The sequence below is a fragment of the Nerophis ophidion genome, linkage group LG10 (genome assembly GCF_033978795.1).
Source record: "Nerophis ophidion isolate RoL-2023_Sa linkage group LG10, RoL_Noph_v1.0, whole genome shotgun sequence".
NCBI lineage: Eukaryota > Metazoa > Chordata > Actinopteri > Syngnathiformes > Syngnathidae > Nerophis > Nerophis ophidion.
The window spans coordinates 25,825,880-25,835,879 of record NC_084620.1 but is presented as its reverse complement, the minus strand read 5'-3'; the positions used below and the strand labels follow the sequence as shown (position 1 = coordinate 25,835,879).

General features: G+C 42.5%; 2 protein-coding genes across 2 annotated transcripts in view; one reads left to right on the top strand and one right to left on the bottom strand.

The window, feature by feature from the left end:
* Nucleotides 1-3,259, top strand: part of pmpcb (peptidase, mitochondrial processing subunit beta) — a 17,620-nt gene extending 14,361 nt beyond the window's left edge. The window contains exons 8-13 of the mRNA XM_061913194.1: nt 64-204; nt 993-1,153; nt 1,222-1,307; nt 1,371-1,459; nt 2,897-2,972; nt 3,080-3,259. Of these exons, the coding sequence (XP_061769178.1) occupies nt 64-204; nt 993-1,153; nt 1,222-1,307; nt 1,371-1,459; nt 2,897-2,972; nt 3,080-3,144 (618 nt within the window). The 3' untranslated portion in view covers nt 3,145-3,259. The remainder of the gene's footprint in view (nt 1-63; nt 205-992; nt 1,154-1,221; nt 1,308-1,370; nt 1,460-2,896; nt 2,973-3,079) is intronic.
* Nucleotides 3,190-10,000, bottom strand: part of dnajc2 (DnaJ (Hsp40) homolog, subfamily C, member 2) — a 33,069-nt gene continuing 26,258 nt past the window's right edge. Inside the window, exons 13-16 of the mRNA XM_061913193.1 lie at nt 7,589-7,689; nt 7,403-7,513; nt 7,152-7,312; nt 3,190-3,353 (exon numbers count right to left, since the gene is read on the bottom strand). Coding sequence (XP_061769177.1) covers nt 3,285-3,353; nt 7,152-7,312; nt 7,403-7,513; nt 7,589-7,689 — 442 coding nt within the window. The 3' untranslated portion in view covers nt 3,190-3,284. The remainder of the gene's footprint in view (nt 3,354-7,151; nt 7,313-7,402; nt 7,514-7,588; nt 7,690-10,000) is intronic.

Here is a 10,000-nt window from a genome sequence, read left to right as displayed (position 1 = left end):
AATTTGTAAGTATACGACGCAACCCGTTATCAATAAATAAATAGATGACCCTTCACTTTTCAGATTCGGATACGTGATGACAAGATGCCTCTGGCTCATATCGCCATCGCTGTGGAGGCCGTTGGGTGGTCACACCCTGACACCATCCCGCTCATGGTGGCAAACACACTTATCGGAACCTGGGACCGCTCTTTTGGCGGAGGAGTTGAGTTCTTTTTTTAATTTTTTTTTTATCCTTACACTCCTGAAAAAATCTTAAAACGGAGGGAAATTACCAAATTTAAAGTCAAGCATGTGAAAAGAATAAACATAATTAACAGAGGTAGGCCCGTATGAAATTATGACGGTATAACAACCTTTGACAATACTATCATTAAGTCGCGTTATAGTATAATAATTACAGCTCTAAAATGTGTTGTTTTAAAATGTCCTTATTGGGAAAAATACGTTTTCATCCTAACGGTCACTGTAACATTACACAAAGTTTGAACAGTAACACTGTTTAAATATTTGTTTTTTGCGTACCGGTACCCCTTGATGAAGCCCAAATACCACAGTTTGAGAAATACTGTAATTAGAACATGCTGAAAGTGGAGAATGTGTATTAAAAATAGCAACAAAAAAAAAACAAAAATCTCTCCAAAGACAAAGTGTTGTTTCTAATGCTGTTGCTGAACCAGCAACTCAAGTGACATCAATATTTTCTTTGTAAAAAAAGATAAATGCAATCACAAAATGGCTCAAGAAGATCACCACATAAATAAATGGTAAAAAGAGTTTGGTACATTAGTTTAATGACACGGCAGCTGCAACAGTCATGTGGGTTTATTCTTAAAGTGACACATTAAGGTAGGGAAGGACACTCTTTGTTTCAAAATGCATCCATGCTCCAGTATCGCTTGACCCATCACTAATTGTCATGACAATGGCAGAAATTCTTAGATGCTAATAGTTCTTAAACAGGTTTTTAATCTTATTTGTGTGCTTCTTAGAATCCTTCCAGTAAACTTGCTCAAATGGCGTGTCAGGGAAACTTGTGCCACAGCTTCCAGTCCTTCAACACCTGCTACACCGACACTGGCCTGTGGGGGCTTTACATGGTGTGTGAGCCCGGCACCATCAAGGACATGATGGACTTCACCCAGCAACAATGGTGACAGCCGTCAAACACACGCAGCGTTGTTGTGACCGCCATTTTTTAACACACTTTTACCACAACAGGATGTCACTTTGCACCAATGTTAGCGAGAACGAGGTGGCGCGGGCTAAAAATCTTCTAAAGACAAACATGCTTCTGCACCTGGACGGTAAGATGTTCAACTAACCGTGACGATCAAACACATTCATATTTTATATTTTGTGCTTTGTAGGATCCACGCCCATTTGTGAGGACATTGGCAGACAGATGTTGTGTTACAGTCGCAGGATACCTTTGCATGAACTTGAGTTCCGCATTGATGTAAGTGAACGTTCCAATCAACACTCTAACCTGCACTTTTTCATCATATTCTATAGTTGTTGTACTCAAAATACAGTAAATCCTTAAATAGTGGCCAGGATATTTTTTTTTAATTTTCTGACCTGCAGAGTACCATCATTATTTATTATAGAGGGAAAATGTATTTTAATAAGAATGTTTAATGTTAATAGCAAAACGTGTATAGATTTTTTTTTATTTTTTTTTACAGTCATTCAAATTATATAATTTATAAATTATATACATTTATTTCTATAATTTACTTAAATCAGTAGTTCTTTTTTCACCAAGTACCACCTCAAAAAACCCTTTGCTCGCCAAGTACCACCAACATTAAACTACAGTAGCGTGGTAGGCATAAGTATTAAATAAAAATAAGGTAGAGGTTTTATTGAACAAGTATATTTAATATTTTTGGCCAATGTCACATGCATAGTTTGAACAGTAACATCGCGTTTGAATATTTAATTGTAAAGTGATTGACGTGCCACTAGATGGAGCCTGCATACCAGTTTAAGAATCCAACCATCTATTCGTTTTCTATCGCTTGTCCATCTCAGCTGCATTCGGGTTTAAGAATCCCCAACTTAAATAAATTTTGACCAGCGACCCCGAAGGGAATAAGTGGTAGAAAATGGATGGATGGAAGAATGTTTAATAATTGCAACAATATTTTTTTCAGTATTTTGTCTTCTTCAAATAAGTGATTAAAGTAATACTTTACTGCGGGTTATTTATTACAAAGCCCAATAGCATGTAAGCACATGAATGCTTTGTGCAATTAATCTTGCTTGATTCCAACTTGTGTGATTACTTACATTTTAAATGCATAAATGTGTGTGTGGTCGTAACCACCCACATCCAGTTATGTTTTGCGCGTACAATTACATTCCACTGCACAAGTCTGTGGGACTAATCTCAAAGTGTATGTACAGGATGTAAATGCTTTTTGTGGGCTGAATTGATTAATTGTATTTAAATACGCCTCACTTTTGTGCTCAGTTGTGATAAATCGCGTTATGCTGTAAAATTCGACAATAACAGTGTATTGTTCACTTTTGTTCATATATTATGTTTTTTTTTAATAGTTACATAAAACATTTAAGTGTTGGACAATTATTACAAAGCTAAACTTAAATGAATCCCCTGCCAACTCATAGTTGGTGTGATTAGGTTAGACACATTTAGTCACAATTTTGGTATTCTTGTGTAAAATTCAACAAACTCTTGCTCGGTGCTCTCATGCTAACTGCTCATTTATGATATGACTTATGATTAATAGTAATTATCAACATTACATGGCATGTAAGTAAATCAATGCCTAAGCAATTGTGCTGTCAAGAATTAATAGTATTTTTATTGGAAGTTTCTTTTTTAAACATGGTCATGGTAAGTGATTTTCTATTTCGCTTCCAAAAGGCTGTTGACACTTCGACCATCAAGGATGTTTGCACCAAACATATTTTCAACAAAGCTCCTACCATTGCAGCCGTTGGTATGTGTATCTTTCATCATTTATTGGCAAACTTGACCTGATGAAGGTACACCACTGACTAAAGAAATATGCGACAGAGAAGGTGTAAAACATTTATCGTCTTTCAGGTCCCATTGAACAGCTTCCTGACTACAATCAGATTCACAACGGAATCATCGGGATGAGGACATGAGCAGATTTCAAAATATATTAAAGCAAACAGCATTTCAGTCCATAGTATGTTTTTTGTTGTCTTTTTAATGGTTTTACTATAAAATAAAGACCAACACAATACAGATACAAGACAACGATTGACATTTGGTCTTTGTGTTGTCATTTTTTAATCTTGTTTACCACTTGCTCCTGTGCTGCTTTCTTGGCTTTAACCATCTCCACCAGTTCCTGCCAGAAGTGACATATTCACACTTTTAGTATATAATTGTATTAATATTACTATTAAAGATTTAACAGTGCATGTAGTCATAATCACATTTGTCGCGCACTACTTTGTAAACAAATCACAAATCTAGGACAGACCAGTATTTGGCTATGGATAGTGCCAAGCAGAAGCCATAGCTTGAAAACCATTCCGTGTTGTTAAAGTTTCCTGTTTGAGAACACTGACTTCCTGGTGAAATACATACACTGACTAGTAGATGCCACCAGTGTTCAGCAGAGATGGCAATTATTAATGCTGGAGCGGGGGCTTTCATGCCCCCTGGTAGGGTCTCCCAAAACAAACAGGTCCTGGGTGAGGGATCAGCCAAAAAGCAGCTCGAAGACTTCTATATGGATGCACAACAAAATGGACTCTGGAGTCGGGGCATGATGGAGAGTGCCTGGTGGCCGGGCCTGTTCCCATGTGGCCCGGCCGGGCATAGCCCGAAGAGGCAATGTGGGTCATCCCTCCAATGGGCTCACCACTCATAGAAGGGGCCATAGAGGTCGGATGCATTGTGAGCTGGGCGGCAGCCGAAGGCAGGACACTTGGCAGTCCGATCCTCGGCTACAGAAGCTAGCTCTTGGGACGTGGAACGTCACCTCACTGGGGGGAGAAGGAGCCTGAGCTAGTGCGTGAGGTAGTGAAGTTCCGGCTGGATATAGTCGGACGCACAGCAAGGGCTCTGGAACCAGTTCTCTCGAGAGGGACTGGACACTCTTTCACTCTGGCATTGCCGGCAGTGAGAGGCGACGGGCTAGGGTGGCAATTCTTGTTGCCCCCCAGCTCAAAGCCTGCACGTTGGAGTTCAACCCAGTGGATGAGAGGGTAGCTTCCCTCCGCCTTAGGGTGGGGGGACGAGTACTGAATGTTGTTTGTGCTTACACACCAAACAGCAGTTCAGAGTACCCACCCTTTTTGGGTACACTGGAGGGAGTACTGGAAAGTGCTCCCCAGGGTGATTCCCTTGTCCTACTGGGGGACTTCAACGCTCATGTTGGCAACGACAGTAAAACCTTGGGACGCGTGATTGGGAAGAATGGCCGCCCGGATCTGAACCCGAGAGGTGTTTTGTTTTTGAACTTTTGTGCTCGTCACAAATTATCCATAACAAACACCATGTACAAACATAAGAGTATACATATATGCACTTTGCACCAGGACACCCTCAGCCTCATTTCCATGATCAACTTTATAGTTGTCATCGGATTTGCAGCCTCATGTTTTAGAAACTCGGGTGAAGACAGGGGCGGAGCTTTCTACCGATCACCACCTGGTGGTGAGTTGGCCGCGATGGTGGGGGAAGATGCCGAACAGACCTGGCAGGCCCAAGCGCATTGTGAGGGTCTGCTGGGAACGTCTGGCAGAGTCTCCTGTCAGAGAAAGTTTCAATTCCCACCTCCGGAAGCACTTTGAACATGTCACGAGGGAGGTGGTGGACATTGAGTCCGAGTGGACCATGTTCCGCACTTCTATTGTCGAGGTGTATGATTGGAGCTGTGGCCGCAAGGTAGTTGGTGCCTGTCGTGGCAGTAATCCCAGAACCGTTGGTGGACACCAGCAGTGAGGGATGCCGTCAAGCTGAAGAAGGACTCCTATCGGGTTCTTTTGGCTCGTAGGACTCCGGAGGCAGTGGACAGGTACCGATAGGCCAAGCGGTGTGCAGCTTCAGCAGTCGCAGGGGCAAAAACTCGGACATGGGAGGAGTTCGGGGAAGCCATGGCAAACGACTTCCGGACGGCTTTGAAGCGATTCTAGACTACCATCCGCTGCCTTAGGAAGGGGAAGCAGTGCAGTGTTCACACCGTGTATGGTGCAGATGGTGTTCTGCTGACCTCGACTGCGGATGTTGTGGATCGGTGGAAGGAATACTTCGAAGACCTCCTCAATCCCACCAACACGTCTTCCTATGAGGAAGTAGTGCCTGGGGAATCTGTGGTGGACTCTCCAATTTCTGGGGATGAGGTTGCTGAGATAGTTAAAAAGCTCCTCGGTGGCAAGGCCCCGGGCTGGATGAGTACCGCCCGGAGTTCCTTGAGGCTCTGGATACCGTGGGGCTGTCTTGGTTGACAAGACTCTGCAGCATCGCGTGGACATCTGGGGCAGTACCTCTGGATTGGCAGACCGGGGTGGTGGTCCCTCTCTTTAAGAAGGGGGACCGGAGGGTGAGTTCCAACTATCGTGGGTTCACACTCCTCAGCCTTCCCGGTAAGGTTTATTGAGGTGTACTGGACAGGAGGCTACGCTGGATGTCGAACCTCGGATTCAGGAAGAACAGTGTGGTTTTCGTCCTGGTCGTGGAACTGTGGACCAGCTCTATACTCTCGGCAGGGTCTTTGAGGGTGCATGGGAGTTTGCCCAACCAGTCTTCATGTGCTTTGTGGACTTGGAGAAGGCATTCGACCATGTCCCTCAGAAAGTCCTGTGGGGAGTCCTCAGAGAGTATGGGGTATCGGACCGTCTTATTGTGGCGGTCCGCTCCCTGTACAGTATCGGAGCTTGGTCTGCATTGCCAGCAGTAAGTCGGACACGTTTCCAGTGAAGGTTGGACTCCGCCAAGGCTGCCCTTTGTCACCGATTCTGTTCATAACTTTTATGGACAGAATTTCTAGGCGCACTCAAGGCGTTGAGGGGTTCCGGTTTGGTGGCCGCGGGATCAGGTCTCCGCTTTTTGCAGATAATGTGGTCCTGATGGCTTCATCTGGCCGGGATCTTCAGCTCTCACTGGATCGGTTCGCAGCCGAGTGTGACGCGACCGGAATGATAATCAGCACCTCCAATTACGAGTCCTTGGTTCTCGCCCGGGAAAAGGGTGGAGTGCCACCTCCGGGTTGGGGAGGAGATCCTGCCCCAAGTGGAGGAGTTCAAGTACCTAGGAGTCTTGTTCACAAGTGAGGGAAGAGTGGATCGGGAGATCGACAGGCGGATTGGTGTGGCGTCTTCAGTAATGCGGACGTGGTATCGATCCGTTGTGGTGAAGAAGGAGCTGAGCCGAAAGGCAAAGCTCTCAATTTACCGGTCGATCTACGTTCCCATCCTCACCTATGGTCATGAGCTTTGGGTCATGACCAAAAGGACAAAATCACGGGTACAGGCGGCCGAAATGAGTTTCCTCTGCCGGGTGGCGGGGCTCTCCCTTAGAGATGGGGTGAGAAGCTCTGTCATCCGGGAGGAGCTCAAAGTAAAGCCGCTGCTCCTCTACATCGAGAGGAGCCAGATGAGGTGGTTCGGGCATCTGGTCAGGATGCCATCCAAACGCCTCCATAGGGAGGTGTTTAGGGCACGTCCAACCGGTAGGAGGCCACGGGGAAGACCCAGGACACGTTGGGAAGACTATGTCTCCCGACTGGCCTGGGAACGCCTCGGGATCCCCCGGGAAGAGCTGGACGAAGTGGCTGGGGAGAGGGAAGTCTGGGCTTCCCTGCTTAGGCTGCTTTCCCCGCGACCCGACCTCGGATAAGCTGAAGAAGATCGATGGATGGATGGCACTTCAGCCAAGAAGGTACATTGCATGCAGTAAAATCACTACAAAAGTGCCTCCAGCTACCCCATTCTTAGAATTGTTAGCTATTTTCATTGTAGGAGTTTCTCACTAAAAAAACTGCCTTTACACCCAATAGTTTGTGGTAAATAATTTCATTTTCCTATTTATTGAAATGATTACATTCCAGCTGTTTTAAGTTTTGTTCCCTTACTGTACTGAACCTGAATTATTGCGTACTGTTCCCACCGACTGTTATGTAGAAGGGCCCCCTTCTTACCTTGTATCTCTTCATACAGTCTTTTTTGTTTCTCCCCGGGATGCAGGCTGCTATCTTCTCCCAGCGCTCAGATGTGCTGACAGGGTAAGATTTTAAGGCCTGCTCTAAAAGCTTCTGTTCTTCCGTGGTCCAGTGGGCCGCGTTTCCATCACCACTGGGAGCTATAAGACAAGGAAGGAAGCTTTTACATTTGCACACTTTCACAGGTGGTCCTCCTTACATTACAATACGAGACAGTAAATGTCGCTCACATTCAAACCTCTCAGAGGGTGCAGCGTTGTCGACAGTGGTTGGCACACAAGTATGTTCTTTCTTGAACTTCTCAAAGGCTTTTTTGTTGATGTCATCTTTCTGAAGTGGATCTGAAATTACATTCTCAACATTTAGACCTTGACTATTGGTACTTACTACCATGACTGCCTAAATGCAATCTTTACCAAGCCGTTGTAGACTCTTGGCTTTGTTGATAACATCTTTGGCAGTCCTCTTCATGCTGCTTGTGGAGTGCAGATTCATGTAATTTGCAATAACCTCCCATCTGTTTAAAAACAAAAATGTATACATATATATGAAATCTGAGGCCTGTCAACGTTAACAACAAATTTCTTAAACAGCGTTATTTTTTTGAACGCGCATGCGTCCCAACTCCTTTTTGACCCTTGGTCCATTCGGTATTGTGGGGAAATGAAATGTCCTTCAGTTACTGCTGAGCCGCGAGCAAAAATGCAAAAAGAAAAGGGGACATGATGCAAATCCCATGTCCAAAGCCATGGCAAGTCGTTCTCCTGACGGGACCATTTTCTCTTTGAACGCCCTGAGACGGCGACGTTAGAGCGAAAGCGTGTTGGGGCACTTTGCCGCTTGCAAGGTGCTGGAGCTTTACTTACATGTTTGGATTACAGTTGAGTGCATTAACATAACATGTAAAGCGTTAAGTTAGCTGCTTTAATACAATGGGGAAAAAAAGCTCAGCAAAAAAAAAAAAAAAAGACCATAAGCAGGAAGTCTTCACATTGTTAAAACATGTCAAGACACCTTTCCTCATACTTGCTTCACAATAATATTAATACTCATCAAATCCACAACACAATGAAAAATTGTCTTACATTACGATCATGCTTGGTCAATATGTTTTCCAATGTAATCTGTGTTATTTATACCTAAATAAATGTTTTCTGGCAAATTTAAGTAAAATGTATATATTCTTTTATAACCTGTTCTGATTAATAGTCTGCAATTGGAGAAAGTTTAGTAGGTTGAATATAACATTTTAACAATCGAAAAGAATAAAACATTGTCATGCAGAGATACGAATACCATGAATATGCACCACATGTAATCTACGGAATATCTGAAGCATTAAAGTCAGGTAAAAATATCACATTATACATTACGAAACATCTTTGGCAATCAAACTATGATCCTAAAATCATCATTTGGTCGAATTGAAACTGGTATGTTAACATAGTGTAGCTTCTCCTCTAAAAGTAAGTTCTCCTACAACAGTAACACAAAATCTGTATTGCTACAAATATAAAATCTGGCAAAAACTAATGCACTGCAGGTAACATTTTTTATTGTCATTAAAACCATGTTGGTCCTTTTTGTGTTGAGTTTAAAAAAAGGGGAAAAAAAGCATAATGTTAAAACATTTAGAGCAAACTAAGTTTATCATAGTAATAAAAAGTATCTGTATAGGATACACTTATTAATGGAAGAATATATATATATATATATATATATATATATTTTTTTTTTTTTTTAATTTTCCTGAAGGAAGTCTCCTGAAGGAATCAATAAAGTATTATCTATTAGGGCTGGGCGATATATCGATATGAACGATATACCCCAGGTTTGTCTCTGTGCGATATAGAAAAGGATTATATCGTAATATTCGAGTATACATACTCACGCAGTTGCTTTCAGCTGTGGGCTTTCACAACAGGCGTTTCTCACTCCTTCTCGTGTTTCCCTCGCACAGAGACGGAAAAAAAGCCAGCCTTCTTACATAAGTCACATACTCTCGCGCATCTAGCGTCATACGCTCTCGCCGACCAGAGAGGTAACAGCATGGCTAACGTTAGCTGAGGCAGGTCGAGCGGAGCTTGTGATAATACAAGAGAGAGATGGTGCGAGACTGATCACAAATGGAGGAAGAACAATAGATGCCCAAAATAAAGAGCAGGGGATCCATCATCTGTTGGTTTTGCTTCAAGTGGCAAGATATTCAGCAGACAACAGCAATATGCAAAGTATGCAGCATAAGTGTTACTACAAAAAGGTAGCAACACTATTAATTTGTTCTTTCATTTAAAAAGTCACCCGTGAGAGACGGAAGAGTATTTAATAAATACAGTTTTTGTCAATTGACTTAGTTGTGATTTCCCTCTCTGCATGAAAGTGTAAAAGAAGTATATATTAATGCGGTATGAAGAAAAATGTTTTAATGTAGACACATAGAATCATCATACTGCTGTGATTATATGCATCAAGTGTTCATTCAAGGCCAAGGCAAAAATATCATAATATATATCGTATATCGCAATATGGCATAAAAATATTGCGATTTTAATAAAAGCCAATATCGCCCAGCCCTATTATCTATATTTATTTTTATAAATGTACATTCTTCAGAGAATATGAATAACAGAAAACCCTTTCTTCCACTCATGGTTAATGAAGCTATGTTGAAGCTATTTATTGGCAAACAATTTGTGTTTACTCTTGTTAAATCAAAATGACAAAAGAAAGTAGCCAAATGAGTGTGATCAAAAGTTTACATACTTGTGTGACTTTGACCAGATAACATGCATAAAAGTTGACACAAACAGGTTTAATTGGCAAATCAG